The sequence below is a fragment of the Myotis daubentonii genome, chromosome 18, assembly GCF_963259705.1.
Source record: "Myotis daubentonii chromosome 18, mMyoDau2.1, whole genome shotgun sequence".
In the NCBI taxonomy this organism is placed as follows: domain Eukaryota; kingdom Metazoa; phylum Chordata; class Mammalia; order Chiroptera; family Vespertilionidae; genus Myotis; species Myotis daubentonii.
Genome location: NC_081857.1, coordinates 6,466,782 through 6,483,461, shown reverse-complemented (window position 1 = coordinate 6,483,461; position 16,680 = coordinate 6,466,782). Strand labels below are relative to the sequence as shown.

Below are 16,680 nucleotides of genomic sequence, written 5' to 3'. Positions count from 1 at the left end.
GGCCAGAGATAGAGGCTGGGTGGGCAGATAGGAAGGATAAGCTGACTTTAAAGCTAGACAGTTTCTAATTGCCCACCTACTTAAAACCCTTCCATTCTCCTTTATTCTTTCAGACTCATTTTATTATTTTAAATCCCTTTCTTCCTTTCTTTTTTAAATATATATTTTTATGATTTCAAAGAGGAAGGGAGGGGGAGAGAGAGATAGAAACATCAATGATGAGAGAGAATCATTGATTGGTTGCCTCCTGCATGCCCCACATTGGGGACCGAGCCTGCAACCCAGGCATGTGCCCTCACCAGGAATAGAACCATGACCTCTGGTTCATAGGTTGACTCTCAACCATTGAGCTACCCCGGCTAGGCCTTTCTTTTTTCTGATGGATTCCAGTGAAGTTCAAAGTGACAGATGATTGATAGATGGATAGATAGCTACAGAGATTATATTTCATTTTTTAGGAATATGTAAAGAGAAAAGTGAAAGAAAGGAAAACAAAAATAAAATTATAAAATAACACCAAAAATGAGACTTCCATAGGAAAACTCCTTGAAAGGCTATTGTATAATGTAATGAACAATATTGCCGCTGTGGACAGTGTAATGAGCTCCCTATGGCTGTTACTTACAACATACCTTAGTAGAAGCAGATTGCAACTCAGTTCATGAAATTCTATAGAAGGTGGAGGAGTTTGTGTTGGCAGAAAAGAATAGTATATGGCCAGGTATAGATCCCCCAGACGGTGCTATTTAACCCAGGGAGAAATTTGTAAGAAAGCTAGAAACAAGAAATTCACCCAGTTTTCTCTTAATACTTATATGGATTCAGTTTAGATTTAGATCCTGGTCATTTGGAGTTTATTATCGAATATGGTGTAAAGCAGTGATGGCGAACCTATGACATGCGTGTCAGAGGTGACATGTGAACTCCTTTTTTTTGGTTGTTTTTTCTTTGTTAAATGGCATTTAAATATATACAATAAATATCAAAAATATAAATTTTTGTTTTACTATGGTTGCAAATATCAAAAAATTTCTATATGTGACACGGCACCAGAGTTAAGTTAGGGTTTTTCAAAATGCTGACACGCTGAGCTCAAAAGGTTCGCCATCACTGGTGTAAGGGATGGCTACATCTTATCTTTTCCCCAAATGGTTAACCAAGTTTTGCAGCATCATTTACTGAAATGTCCATTTTTACCTAGTGATTTGAATTACTACCTTTATCATATAGCAAAGTTCCATATGTATTTGAAATTATTACTGTCAATTATTTGTTTTTTTCTATGAACGATTTGATAAACTATGGTAGCCTGTATGTTCATTCATTAACACCACACTGTTTTAATTACAGAATTTCTATATTATGTTTTAATACCTTGTAAGGAAAGACTTTCTAACTACGACTCAAAATTCAGGTTCACTGAATGCACTAAAAGAAAAGATTGATAAACTTTAGCATAGCAACTATCACCATAAACCAAATCAGAATACAATCAACAAACTGGGAGAAAATATTTGCAAGATATCTTATAAAGGGCCAATATGCCTGTATGTAAATATCTAAAAAAAGTGAAGGGAAAAAATAAAAACTGTTAAACAATAAGAATAAGCAATTAAACAATTATATTGGAAAATGAAAAATAAAGAGAAATCTAGGAAAATGGATGTGCTCCATACTTCAGATAAATAACAACTCTCTTACCAAGTTTCTGATAGTCATGGGATTTCAGGGAGATTAAAGGCACTTTACTAAGTGCCAGTTTGGAGGAGGGAAGCTTGTTCTGTATTGAATGTAAGGTTAGCAATACTTTTTAATGTTTAGCCATGTCAGGGCAGAGATAAGCAGGCACGTATGAAAGGTTCATCAGAAGCGATCTACACTGCTTTGCATACATTTTCCCATCTAGGATTTGAAGACCAATGAGCCTCGACTGAGGGACATCAACAAGGTAGCTGACGATCTGCTTTTTGAAGGGCTTCTAACACCAGAAGGAACTCATATACGGCAGGTAACTAAGGCTCCGTCCATTTCTCCTCTCGACCAGGCTGAGCTTGGGGAGTCCTCATTCCTTAAACATACTCAACTTCATATTCCACAGTTCAGCTAGGACATGCAGAAGGTCACGGCAGCATGGAGCCGGCCACCGAAAAGGTTAAAGACAATAGACCAATTTGTTCAGCCATTTGAACTGATCTGAAGTCCACACATTGCAACACATACTCACCTTTCCCCTATCATCACAGACAGAAATTCAGTGATCGAGTATGAATACAATGAAAATGCAGATAAAGGAGCTATGATAATGGCAGGGATATATCAAGAAAGATATATTGGAAGAGATAGGTCCTAATAAAATCTGATGAAAAAAGGACATGAATATAGGTCAGTAGAGAATGGGGAAGGGAGCACTGATTCAAATTTGGACCTATGGTTTCATAAAATGTCTAATGAACATTAATGGAATGTCTCATCCAGCTCTCTGGGTTGTAATAAACTAATGAGGATGAGTGCTCTTCTGCTTTTTGTGGTGGTGGATATGGAATAAAGGGAAAAGGAATGTTCACAGGAACAATTTACTTGCCATCTACAGAAAGTAGGACTCTAAGAGACTACTTTGTTTCATGAATGCAGGATGAAGAAAGGCATATATTTCTCCTAGAGAAATGCAATAGCTTCTAATCACTAAGGCAATGCTTTCCACTCGCTTTTCAGAGGATGCAACATAGTCTCTGTGGCAGCAAACACCGATTGCCACTCCAGGGTGGATGGCTTCGCCCTGCAACATCAGTTTGGGAAGGAAAGTGATCTCCTTCTTAACTGCATGGGCATAAATCAGGCCCGAACTAGAAATACCCAACAAAGACATGAACCTATCCAATTTTTGAAGGCGATAACATGAAAACTAATGTGAATTAAACCCTGTTTAGTGTTCACACACCATGGAGCTGTCTGAGTCAGTTCCCTGGCTCAGGTCTGACATGTCCACCTCTTCTAGGAGCTGAACACCCGCTGGAGCTCCTTGCAGAGGCTTGCAGAGGAGCAGCGCCAGCTGCTGGGCAGTGCCCATGCTGTCCAAATGTTCCACAGGTGAGCACTTGAACCCTAAGAGGCAGCCTTGTTCTAGAAGCCACTCAAAAGCCCCCAGGTCTAATTATTATAGTAGAACCATAGCTATTAGTATAGCTCTTCTCCCTAAGATAGAGATGGTAGATCAGGTGTTTCAGTAGTATATTCCTCACTTGGCACATAGCATACTCCCAGACAACCAATGTCAGTTTTCTAGTGCCTAGGCTTGGGCCCTGGTACATAACAGCAGTCCATGTGTGTTGTCATGTCAGTGAATAAAACTTTAAGTAGAAGCAAGAGGTTTAAGTAACTATATTTCTGAACTAGATATAGACAATAGAGAACAGCAGATATCACAGTGACATTAACTGTTGCTTCAACAACTTATTTATGATTTTCATTCTGTTTCTATACTAAGAAACACACATACACAACTAAGCAAGCAAGCAAACAAATGAACAAACAAATAGAAAACCAAACACCTTCTCTGTGCACAAATGTATTTTTGAATATCCAGAGAAGGGAACAGTGAAGTGCAGATGGTTGTGTTTGTTCAGAATGGCTTCAGGTGGAATGCTATGAAGTATAACAGTGAAGCATGCAGCTCCGCAGGCAGGCCACCTGGTTCAAACTTAGGCTGGCATTTAGCAGTAGTGCAACTCTGAAAACATATACTTAGCATCTTTAAAATTCAGTTTTCTCATAAATGAAGTAGGAATGGTAGTAGTAACTACGCCTCAAGTAGTTGTGAAGATGAAATGAGCATATGTTCTAGCACATTGAAAAGGATGATGGTGGTGGTGGTAGTGATGATGATGATGATGATGGTGGTGGTGGTGGTGAGGATGATGATAATGATGATGGTGGTGATGATGATGATGGTGGAGGTGATGATGATGGTGGTGGTGGTGGTGAGGATGATGATGATGATGATGGTGGTGGTGATGATGGTGAGGATGATGATAATAATGACGGTGATGATGATGATGATGATGGTGGAGGTGATGATGATGATGGTGATTATGGTGGTGGTGATGGTGGTGGTGGTGATAGTGGTATGATGGTGATGATGATATGGTGATGATGATGATGATAGTGGTGGTGGTGATGATGATGATGATGATGATGATGTGGTGGTAGGGAAGACTTCCTTATGAGACTAGCTAGTCATCCTCTGGTACACATTCTTACTCATAAACTCTCTTTTCCTCTCGTGAAAAGAGAAGCAGATGACGTGAAGGAGCAGATTGAGAAGAAGTGCCAGGCCCTCAGTGCTGCAGATCCTGGCTCCGACCTGTTCAGTGTTCAGGCCCTTCAGCGACAACACGAGGGGTTTGAGAGAGACCTCGCACCCCTGGGAGAAAAGGTGAGACGGGAGCTTCCAAGCTTTTCTAACACTTTCTTCTTGACTTATCAATGCCCTCTCCTGTGGTCTTATTTTCCAGTTCATATTCTTACATTTATCTTTCTATTACTCCATACTTGTCCTTGTATCCTGTCCTTAAAGCAAGATCACTGAAAGGACATGCCCAGGCCCATTAGCAGGGTGGGAAAATATATTGGAAATGAACCTCCTGCCCAGGTGCCTATTGAATGGGCTACAAGTGAGCAGAATGTACAGAAGCTATTTGGAAGCCAGTAGCCTAAAATAAGTAGGAAAGGTCACAGCCCAAATGGCCAGGCCTATGCCTGAGCACGGTGCTTCATTTCCTTCACAAGTAATAGAATGACTTTAATTCTATTCCAACCCAAAAGTGAACCCTGGAGCTTGCCAGATACACTCTGGGATAAATCAGAGTCATCATACAGCATGGCATTATCAAGCAGAGCAAAAAGACGCCCAGAAATCTTGATATTGGGAAGATCTTCACAATAAAAATCAGGATCCTTGGTTCCCTAATGATGCTGTCACTCACCATCTTTCACTTAAGCACCCTCCCCGAACGCCTTCTTATCTTAAAAGAACTATGGCCCAGCCACCATGGGTCAGTGGCTGAGCATCGACCTATGAACCAGGAGTTTACGGTTTAAATCCTGGTCAGGGCACATGCCCAGATTGCTGCCCGATCCTCAGTCTCTCTCTCTCTCTCTCTCTCTCTCTCTCTCTCTCTCTCTCTCTCTTCCCCTTTCCTCTCTGAAATCAATAAAAAAAATACATTTTTAAAAAGATGTATGGGCCCTAACTGGTTTGGCTCAATGGATAGAGCATCAGCCTGCAGACTCAAGGGTCCCAGGTTCGATTCCTGGGCATGTACCTTGGTTGCAGGCAAACCCCCAGTAGGGAGTGTGCAGGAGGCAGCTGATCAATGTTTCTCTCTCATCGATGTGTCTAACTCTCTATCCCTCTCCCTTCCTCTCTGTAAAAAATCAATAAAATATATTTTGGAAAAAAAATATGTATGGTCATGTCAATGTGGCCTACTTCAGGGAGTCACCGATAGAGCTGCCATTTTAGAAGAGAAAGCAGCAAGATGTTCTTGTACCTCATTGATGTCTGTTTGAGGAGCAAGGACATTCAGGACTGGGGGCCTTTTCTTTTGCGAGGATCTAGGTGTGACTCTAGGATGATGATCAGAGCTCTTGTACCTCCTCAGGTGATCATATTGGGAGAGACAGCAGAGCGGCTCAGCGAGTCCCACCCAGACGCCACTGATGACCTGCAGAAGCAGCGGACGGAGTTGAATGAGGCCTGGGATGACCTGCTTGGACTTACAAAGGACCGGAAGGAGAATCTAAGTGAGGCCCAGAAATTCTACCTGTTCCTCAGTAAGGCCAGGTAAAGATCAAACAGCCAGGTGGGTGGGCAATTTCCTGCTTGGACCTGAGGGCAGTCTGGGTATAGGTGCTCTTTACTGCGGGTCTGGAGGGTACCTCAGTGTCCAGATAGTGTTTCTGATCAGGCACAAAAAATCTGAAGTTCAATACGTTGAGCCATAAAATGTTGAAGTTTGAAGGAATGTGAGGCTATCTAAGCAAATTAGATAAACTTCAATAGAGTGTATGCTATACACACATAAGGTGCTATGTGAGGAGTTGTAGGATATGGATATTTTCATTGTACTGAGAAGGCACAGAGGAATACAGATAACCATGGTAGAACGCAATACAGCCCCAAACTCTCATCTTAACAGGTAAATGAAACTATACTAGTATACAAACAAAGGCACAAGGCTCAGAAAGGGGCAGCTTGTTCATGGAACAGGCAGGGATAGCTAGAGCACTGGCTTTGTATCTCAGAGGGATAGGGAGAAGTAGCAAGAAAGAAGCTTAGAAACGTTGAGATCAAATGCTAGAGAATTATCATTGCCTGACTGAAGCGTGTAGACATTATTACAATTTAGCAAATGTACACTTTGTCTGTGGAACAATTTCCACACTTTTTCTCAGCATATCAGTAAGCACCCAACAAATTTTAATTGTTTGAATAATTGAATAAATGAGTTTACAAAAGAAGAGACTGTTTTGTGTGATATATGCCTTCCTTGAGATTCCATAAGATGATATATTTTTAACTAAATCTAGCTTAGCTGGTGTGGCTCAGTGATTGAGCATCAACCCATGAACCAAGAGGTCACTGGTTTGATTCCCTGTCAGGGCACTCGCCCAGGTTTTTGGCTTGATCCCCAGCAGAGGGCATGCAGGAGGCAGCCAACTGATGCTTCTCTCTCATCCATGTTTCCATCTCTCTTTCCCTCTTCCTTCCTTTCTCTCTAAAAATCAATAAACATTTAATTAAAAAATAAAAAGATTTATTCTTAGAAACTTTCAAATATGCACTATAGTATTATTAATGATAAAAAAGAATCTACTGTAAAAGAACATGAACCCTTAGAAGTGATGGAATATGTACTGTTTCAGGACTCCAGTGTCTGGATTCTGGTCTAGATGCTTCTTTTACTTATATAACATGGACAAATCACTTATTATCTCTAAGCTGACTTCCTCATCTCCAAAATGAAAACAAGAGAATTTCCAGAATTCTGTACAGGATTATTACAAGAACTGAAGAAAACAATATATGTGAAGAGATTTTCAAATGCGAGGGGTTGCTATTGTTAGTCATGCAGTGAAAACAAAAACCTAAGATCTGTGAGGCAGATAAAGCCAGATCAAAGGTATTAATCTGGAAACATTTTCAAGAGAGGAAAAAGCCCAAAGACAGACAGCCCTGTAGCGAGTTGCAAGGCTTTCTTGTCAATCCCAATATGTCTTTTTCTCCAGGGACCTACAGAATTGGATCAGTGGCATGGATGGCATGGTATCATCGCAGGAGATGGCTGAGGACTTAACTGGTACTGAGATATTGATAGAGCGACACCAGGTATGGCCTCAAAAGCCATAGCTTCTGTTCACATGACTTGGCTGTGATGGCAATGGCCTCACCAGTTTCTTCTCCTTCCTCATAGGATCATCATGCTGACATGGAGGCTGAGGCTCCGACCTTCCAGGCCTTAGAAGACTTTGGTGCAGAACTTATAGGCAGCGGGCACCTAGACAGTCCTGAAATTGAAAAAAAGCTTCAAGCTGTCAGACAAGAGAGAGATGATTTGGAGAAAGCTTGGGAGCAACGCGAGAAGATGCTAAATCAGTGTCTAGAGTATCAGGTACAGCAAATCTACAGTCATTGAGCATATTGGCCTCTGTCTGTTCCTTCTGTGCAGTTTTATCTGGTTAAGTACGGGTGCTCATTTCACTGGTCTTCCCATGCTGAAAGCACCAGGGTATCTCTTGGTTACCTGACATTGTATCCTCTGCTTTGTAGACTGATGACTGTTGTATTCATGGCCTTTATTCCTGTTGAAAGAGCCAAACAAAATGGGGGCCATTTCTCAGCATGAAGTGGGGTGATTCTAATTTATGTATTCATTGACCTTTTGATTTATTGATTTTTATTGAGAGCCTACTGTGTGCAGAGTCCTGGCAACATAACGTTTAGTAAGATAGCATCCCTTTTCTTAAGGAGTGAAATTAGACATGTAGACAGATCATTCTAGTACTTGTTAATGAAACAAAACATATGAATGTTTTGAGGTTAAAGAAGAGGAAGTGATTAATACTTTTGAGGGAAAAGAGTAAGTATTCCAGGTTACCCTGAAGGAGAATGTTCACCCACTTTAAATAAGCAGCCAGTAGTCACCAGGGGTAGATGTGGGAAATAGCACCCCAAGAATGAAGGACAGCTTATGTAAAAACATAAATGTGTTACAGGGAAATGTAAGAGGTCCCGTACAGTGGTCCCCCATTTGTTTGTTGGAGATATGTTCCAAGACTCTTCTAGGAGAGAGTTCGGGATACCTAAAACCACAGACAGTACTGAACCCTAGATATACAATTTTTTTTTCTTTACATATATACCTATGGTAAAGCTTGCAAATTAATATATTAGGCACAGTAAGGGATTAACAACAACAACTAAATAATAAAATACAACCTTCATAACAATATACTATAATACAAGTTATGTGAATGGTTTGGGGACCATTATAAAGTAGAATTGGGGCTACTTGCACACAACCATATTGATACAGCAGGTATAATTACCAAGACAGCTAAGTGATTAACAGTTGGGGAGTGTACAGTAACGCAGATGCATGGAGCAAGGCGTATCAGAGCAAGATGGCTGGAGACTTCTCCCTCTGCTCAGAAAGGCACATCATGTAAAACTGATGAATTGTTTACCTCTGGCATTTCCATGTAATATTTTCTGAACGTGGTTGACCTTGCAGAAAATGAAACTGTGGATGAGGGAGGACTGATGTCTCATGTACCTCTAACTTGACTTCCCATAGTTGTTCCAAGGCAACTGTGACCAGGCAGAGAGCTGGATGGTGGCTCGTGAGAATTTCCTGAGGTCAGATGATAAGGGTTCCTTAGACAGTCTGGAGGCCTTGATGAAGAAACGCGATGATTTGGACAAAGCAATCGCTGCCCAGGTAATAATATAAGAATTCAAAAAATAACTGTTAGTAATAACAGAAACTCTACGTATGTTTGTGGTTTATGATTTAAAATTATTCGCATTTGCTTCTATAGGAAACCCTGAGGTAGTTTGACACTTTGGCTTATTCTAACTCAAGACACACATGGCATTGACCTTTCTTACTTTATGTCCAACCTTTCAAAACCTGGATTTTAGCCCTAGCCACTTTGGCTCAGTGGATAGAGCATCAGCCTGCAGATTGAAGGGTCCCGGGTTCAATTCTAGTCAAGGACACATACCTCAGTTGCAGGCTCCTTGCAATCAATCGATGCATTTCTCTCACATGGATATTTCTCTCTCTTCCACCCTCTCTAAAAATCAATGGAAAAATATCCTCTGTTGAGGATTTTTTAAAAATCAACCTGAATTTTGGAGTTGGAAGAGATTTTTTATACCGTCTATTCCAGCATCCCACCCAGTGCAGAAATTACCCTCCACAATGGCCATGGGAAGTAACAAAGACAGGAATTCGGTGCCACACAAGTAGCCCATCTAAGTATTCTTAGTAATAGTTCTCATCTTGTTTATTTAAAACCCATCTCCCTGTAAGGCATCTACCCTTTGGTCCTGAAGTCACAAAGGATATCTCTGTTCTTTTCTAGGAGAGAGTTTGGGATTGTACCAGGGCCTAATCTCTCTCTCTCTCTCTCTCTCTCTCTCTCTCTCTCTGTCTCTCTCTCTCCCTGGTACTAGGAAAAGAAGATTACTGAGCTAGAGCATTTTGCTGAGCGCCTCATAGCTGATGACCACTATGCCAAGGAAGAGATTGCTGCTCGCCTCCAGCGGGTGCTGGACAGGTCAGACCTGAGCAATTGTTTTTGAGCAACAAGAGGATGTAGCAAAGCATCCCCTCTGCTAGCATTGAGCATGGGGGTAACACTGAGCTTTTCTCCTCTCTAGGTGCCTAAAACTACCTTGACACTTTGGGAAACTTTATGATCTACACTCACAGAATAAAAGACATCGACGTTACCTTAGCAATTACTTGACTTAACCACCCTATTTTATATCTAAAAATTATGAGACTATGTTATATATAACATAGACATATGGTGTATAGATAATAATATGACATATAATAATATGATGTGAGACTAAATAATTTTTAACTCTGTTATATGTAACTCATAAATATATAAATAATGAGAGGGGGGGACAGGTTGGCAAATGGCAAGAGTCATGGCTATGCCATTCGGGGTTGAGGGGAGGGCAGAGGGCAGAAAATGATCCCGCCCCCTCTTCCAGGTGGAAGGCTCTCAAAGCACTGCTGATTGCTGAGTGGACAAAACTGGGAAACTATGCTGACCTAAAACAATTCTACCGTGACCTCGAGGACCTGGAAGAATGGATCAGTGAGATGCTGCCCACCGCCTGTGATGAGTCCTACAAAGACCCTACCAACATTCAGGCAAGCTCAAAATAAAAACCGTGGGAAAAGTCAGCATCTGGAGATTGTCAGAGGAATGGTCACCTCCCTACAGTGAACATTTGCTTACAGCTGTGATCACTCCTGCTGTCCTCAGAGACTTTAGAATCTAATGTGGAGTGGGTTCTTCAGAAGCCATCATCACGTTGGTTATGGTGGAAATGTGATCTCTTCCTTGTCAACAGAAGTTACCTTTTCTTGCTTCCCTAAGTGAGAAGGTGACTTAGTTCCTTCTTTTCCTGCAGAGGAAGTACCTGAAGCACCAGACCTTTGAAAATGAGGTGTACGGCCGAGCTGAGCAAGTAGAAGGAGTCATCAACTTGGGGAACTCTCTGATTGAGCAAAGGGCATGCGATGGCAATGAAGAGACCATGAAGGTAGGGGTGCTGCCAGCGTGGGTTTTGGGCTATAGAGTCACAGGAAGATAATTTTTTTTACTCTTTTATTGTTTCCATGTGTAGGGATATGGAATATGTTTTCTGATTAGTGGCCTTTTCTCTGATTGTTGCACAAGGAAGGAGGAAAACAGTGATGCTAGGACCTGATTGCTCCTACCACACTTAGTACCTAAAACTCCAAGAAAGTTTTAGACTTAATTACTAAGCATCATCATACTTGTTTTACATTTTCTATCCCTACGGCCAAGAGTCATTGCCATTCAGGTATCAGTCCCTGTAAGCAGTCCAGCACCCTTTCTTCAAAGTTTCTTCTCGTACCTTCTGTTCTTTTCCCCAGATTAAGCATACTGGTTTAACACAAGGTATTCAGCCCAGCTAGGATGACTCAGTGGTCGAGCGTCAACCCATGAACCAAGAAGGTCACAGTTCCATTCTTGGTCAGGCACATGCCTGGGTTGCAGGATTGATCCCCAGTAGGAGGTAGCCAATCGAAGATTTTCTCTCATCATTGATGTTTCTGTCTCTCTCTCTCCCTTCCTTTCTCTGAAATCAATAAAAACCTATGATATTCAAGTATTGGAAAATTTTGGCTAGTCCCTACCTTCATAGCCTTCCTATATTATCCATTCAAGTTGTTACAGGACCCAGGATTCTAAAGATCCTAATGACCTTCTCAATTTCTCTGGGTTAGGGTCAACTGGAAGAGCTGGAGAAACACTGGGACTACCTGCTTGAGAGAACAATTGACAAAGGACAGAAGCTCAATGAGGCTAGTCGCCAACAGAGGTTCAACACAGGCATCCGGGATTTTGAGTTCTGGCTCTCAGAGGTAATTGCACCTGGAAGTAGGGGTGGAGTTGGGGGGGGTGTGTGTGTGAGGGGATGGGAGCTTATCAGATCATCAGATTCATGCCTGAATAACCCCCTTCACTCTTCTTGGGGAAAGTTTGGGGACACAGTTGCCAATCTTGTTCCTTCTAAAGATCGTTTTGACTGACAGCTTTCTTGCTTATTCTTCTGTGCCCAGGCGGAGACACTGCTGGCCATGAAAGACCAGGCCAGGGACTTGGCTTCCGCAGGAAACCTGCTCAAGAAGCACCAGCTGTTGGAAACGGAGATGTTGGCTCGAAATGTAAGTAGTGTTGGCACCCCACTTCTCTGGGACTTGCTTTCCAAGAATGGAAATGTTTCCCATCATAGGAGGTCATTTGAGATACAGTCTTGCAAAACCGACCTTAATGTTCTCGACCACTAGTCATTATAACCAGGTCATATCCATGGGCAGCAGAGAGAGGTTGTAACAGTCTTTTTTTTAATTATCTTTTTTTCTTTGCTGTTGACACTGCCGTAAATGTCTTGTTTCCCTCTTTTTGTCTCCCTCCACCCAACCCTCGTTCCCCACCCCTAGACCTCTGCCACATTATTGTCAGTGTGCGTGGCCCACGTATAAATGCTACATGGTCTCTGGTTAATCTCTTCCAGTCCTCGCCATCCCCCTCCCCTCTGAGATCTGTCAGTCTGTTCCATGTACCCATGTTTCTGGTCCTATTTTGTTTGTCAGTTTATTTTGCTCATTAGATTCCACATTATAAGTGAGATGCTATGATATTTGTCATTCTCTGACTGGCTTGTTTCACTTAGAATAATAATCTCCAGGTCCCTCCATGCTGACGTGAAGGGTAAGAGTTCCATCTTTTTAACAGCTGTGTAGTATTCCATTGTATAAATCTGCCATGTCTTTTTAAAAAATATATATGTATGTATATGTGTGCGGGGGGTATACATATATATTTTTCAGAGAGGAAGGGAGAAGGAGAGAAAGACAGAAACATCCATGATGACAATCATTGATCGGCTGCCTCCTGCACGCCCCCTACTGGGGATCGAGCCTGCTACCAGCTTAATGCGTGTACTGTACTATTCACTGAACACACTTGGGTTTTCTAGGATGCACTGAAGGACCTGAATGAGTTGGCTGCTGATCTGCTCTCCAGCGGGACTTTCAATGCTGACCAGATTGTGGAGAAAAGAGATAATGTCAACAAGCGCTTCCTGGACGTCCAGAATCTAGCAGCTGCACACCATGAGAAACTGAAAGAGACCTATGCCCTGTTCCAGTTCTTCCAGGACCTGGACGATGAGGAGGCCTGGATAGAGTATGTGCTGCCAGCTTACATTGCGTTGGTAATTCAAGAGAGTAGATAACCCACGCAACATGTTTCTATTTGATGCTGAAATGAAATGGGTGATGTTTCTTGCCGTTGGTATTACTTCTTAATCACGTTGGCCTTAGCTTAAAGTTAACATTTATTTTATTTTTCCAAATTCCCTCACTGTATACATGCAGAGGGAGATAAGAAAAGAAGGAGTGGGGAATAGTTCACATGTAGTCTGGGAACAAAGTTAAGGGGGGCGGGGGTAAGAGATCAACCGAAGGACTTGTATGCATGCATACAAGCACAACCAACAGACGCAAGACACTGGGGGCGAGGGGACAAGGGGAGGCCGGGGGGATGTCAGTGGGGAAAAAAAGAGACACGTGTACTACTATTTGTAATACCTTAAACAATAAAAAAAGAAACCATAGTTCTAGATAGTTCATAGAATGTGTAATGCTCCTTCGAAATGAGACAGCTGGACATTTACAACTTACCCAACTGATGAGCTCATTGTCTTTCTTTTTTCTGTGTCCTCTGTATCTAATATGATACTAAACTGGACACTGGACAGGGAATGTTACACACTACCTACCATGGTTTTATTACTAATTAATTCTACCTTTGTTGCAAAAACATACAATTGGCAAGAACCATATGATTTCACTCATATGTGGGATATAATATTGAAAGCAACAAATAAATAAAAATAACAAACACACAAAACTCACCGATAAATACAAGAGTATGTGGTTACCAGAGGGAAGGGTGGAGAGTGGAAGGGTAAAGGGAGTCAATATACGGTGAGGGAAGGTTGGGTAGTGAAGACACAGTGCAATATGCGGATCATGCATCATAGAATCGTACACTTGAAACTTACATAATTTTATTCACCAATGTCACCTCAATAAATTTAACTAGATTTTTAAAATAAAACAAAAAAATAAAATGTTCATATTTATTTGGAAAATATGATTAGGAATATACTAGCAAATCAAATTATTTGTTTTATTTTCTGTTTAACCTGCCTCATCATGTTTGTCTTCAACACATCTGCTGATTCTTCACAGTAATCAATAAATTAGAGAAAAATATTGTGCATAGGGCAACAAGTAGGGCATTTTAGAAACACTTTTAGAAACAGTGAGGTAATATAATCTTGTCTTTGTCATCTTTTACTGTGCTTCATAGTGATATTCAAATAGTTTACACTCAGCACCATTGCTGCCATTACTTCTATAATATCAGCTCTTTATAACTCATTCTAACTAAATGTATCGGTAGACAAACATAACAAATGCCATGAAGTCATATATGTATATATGTTTGTGGGTATGTGTATGCATATAATTTTCACTTTTACTCAAAGAAGAACACTAGTTACATTCTTGAGCAAAGAAGAGAAGATGGGTCATGAGACAGGCAAGGGAACTAAAGAGAAGGCTGGAGCTGCTGTCCACCTGGTGGAGATCAGTTGCTATTTTAACTGCGTTAGCCTAAGTCAGAAATTTAGCTGAAAGCCTTTGGTACTATTATCTTTGTGATTACTGACTCCAGAGCGTTACCAGCACCTCACCCCCAGCCACACACACATTCAGAAAACTGCTGCTCTAGGGTGACCTCAGATGCCTAAACTGTTCCTCCCTTGTTTGCAGAGAGAAGTTGGTTCGAGTGCGGTCCCAGGACCAGGGGAGGGATCTGCAGGGGGTTCAGAACTTACTGAAGAAGCACAGACGGCTGGAGGGAGAGCTGATGGCACACGAACCTGCCATCCAGGTAGGAACAGTAGAGTCTGAGGCCTGGGAGGGCAGAGCTAATCCAATAGTAGGCCCCCCTGTGTCGGATAAGGAGGATGATTCTGTAAAATGTGAAGGCGGCATGCCGAGATCACATAGTCAGTCAGCATTCAAAAGCGTTCTTTTCTCCTCCACACGCTGTATCCTGTGACTCGAAGAATCCTGCACAGGGACCCGTGCTCTTCCTTGGAGGGAGCACTTCAACACGCCAGGGCACAGTTTTGACAATTAGGATGCAGGTTGGGACATTCGGAGAAGCTATGCTTGAGCCGAACCATATGGTAAAAAAAAGGCAACTCTGGTTCTGGCTTGGCAGCAGGGTCACCCTATGACCGTGACTAATCCATAAATCAGATCATGGAGTGCACGGCCTGGCACAGATGCCAATGTGTCCGCTCAGATACTTGGGTCAATTTAACATGGTCTATTGCTACAGCTTGCTTCATCCTCCCAGGACTTTTAAGTCCACCCCGAGTGCCATGAAGCTAAGAAATAATCTACCTAGATGCTTTGCCAGGGAACTGCGCCTGCATCGGGAGAGGGCGTGAGGTGGCGCAGCACGGAGGGGTGTGTTTTTCAGAACGTGCTGGATATGGCGGAGGGGCTGGGAGACAAGGCCGCGGTGGGGCGAGAGGAGATCCAGGAGCGGCTGGCGCAGTTTGTTCAACACTGGGAGCAGCTCAAAGAGCTGACCAAGGCGCGGTGAGTGGGGCGGAGGCCCGGTGCCGCCTGTGTGGCAGGTGTGGAACTGGGGCTGGGGAGGACACCCACGTGCTTGCTTAGCATTTCTCCCCGGCCACCCCTCCTCTATCTTCTAAGGCCCTCCTCCAGCGCAGTCTTCCGTTAAACAGTCTCCCATTTGCGGCAGGCAGAAGTCATTGCTGCCTCTGTGCTCACAGACCTCTACTCCTGCACTTACCTGCAACCATCTTTTATCATTGCTGCTCTTTGTAACAGGTTATTTGCCACATGTCTGTTTGATGTTGCCCCAATTTTAGCCTTGTATGCAACAGTTAGTACTGAGAGAAATGTTTTTTTCTCCCTTATAGCCATATAGCCATTTAGAATCATATAGTCATATAGCCAAATAAAATAATTTCTGCTATAATTTCATGTCGGTTGGCATAGGAAGACATTTCTTCCCGGGGAAAAAAAGCACTTAAGATGAACGACAGTGTTCTGATTCACTGCCATTAGTGAATCCAAAGTCTTAGCACTTTTGTTTGGACAAGATTTCCTTTCCCCAACAAACATTCCTGGAGAGTAGATGATGCTACAAAACGGAACTTGTGGGTCAAGAGTCTCCCCCTTTTCAGAGATCACCACCGCTGACTAGTAGACACAGGCTCAATTCTTCTGTGGCCCAGTTCAACGGTGGCTGCCTCGTGAGGTTGTGCCTTTGGCTCCATTCCCATGCTTGCTGGTTTTCTCTTCTTCCCGGGGCTTCCTGGCCTGCTGTAGAGGGCTTCAGTTGGAAGAGTCCCTAGAATACTTGCAATTTATGGAGAATGCCGAGGAAGAAGAAGCTTGGATCAATGAAAAGGAAGCGATGGTTGCCCGGGGAGATTCTGGAGACACGTTGGCTGCTACTCAGGTGAGCAAAGGGCGGAATGAACCCATTGTCTTCTCTTTAAGAGGAATCTCTTCTTACATTCTCAGTGATTTCACCTTAAAATTAGAATCTCCCTCTTGGTGGGGAAAAGACAAATTTAAGAATAGCCCTTAATATAGGATGTTCTTGATACTTAATATTTTTCTGATAAATAGAGTGTTGCTTAGAACTGTTTAAATTTCAGTATGGAGGAAGCCTTGATCAACACTCTTAATTCCAAAATCCAGAAAACTGTCATGTCACGTG

General features: G+C 42.3%; 1 protein-coding gene across 1 annotated transcript in view; it reads left to right on the top strand.

Moving 5' to 3' along the window:
* The window catches only part of SPTA1 (spectrin alpha, erythrocytic 1), a 67,324-nt gene that overhangs the window by 34,680 nt on the left and 15,964 nt on the right, over window positions 1-16,680 (top strand). The window contains exons 23-38 of the mRNA XM_059673555.1: window positions 1,907-2,008; window positions 2,996-3,087; window positions 4,288-4,432; window positions 5,661-5,842; window positions 7,288-7,387; window positions 7,473-7,670; window positions 8,856-8,999; window positions 9,740-9,843; window positions 10,292-10,454; window positions 10,718-10,849; window positions 11,562-11,699; window positions 11,898-12,002; window positions 12,818-13,026; window positions 14,682-14,802; window positions 15,403-15,524; window positions 16,284-16,416. Of these exons, the coding sequence (XP_059529538.1) occupies window positions 1,907-2,008; window positions 2,996-3,087; window positions 4,288-4,432; window positions 5,661-5,842; window positions 7,288-7,387; window positions 7,473-7,670; window positions 8,856-8,999; window positions 9,740-9,843; window positions 10,292-10,454; window positions 10,718-10,849; window positions 11,562-11,699; window positions 11,898-12,002; window positions 12,818-13,026; window positions 14,682-14,802; window positions 15,403-15,524; window positions 16,284-16,416 (2,190 nt within the window). The remainder of the gene's footprint in view (window positions 1-1,906; window positions 2,009-2,995; window positions 3,088-4,287; window positions 4,433-5,660; window positions 5,843-7,287; window positions 7,388-7,472; window positions 7,671-8,855; window positions 9,000-9,739; window positions 9,844-10,291; window positions 10,455-10,717; window positions 10,850-11,561; window positions 11,700-11,897; window positions 12,003-12,817; window positions 13,027-14,681; window positions 14,803-15,402; window positions 15,525-16,283; window positions 16,417-16,680) is intronic.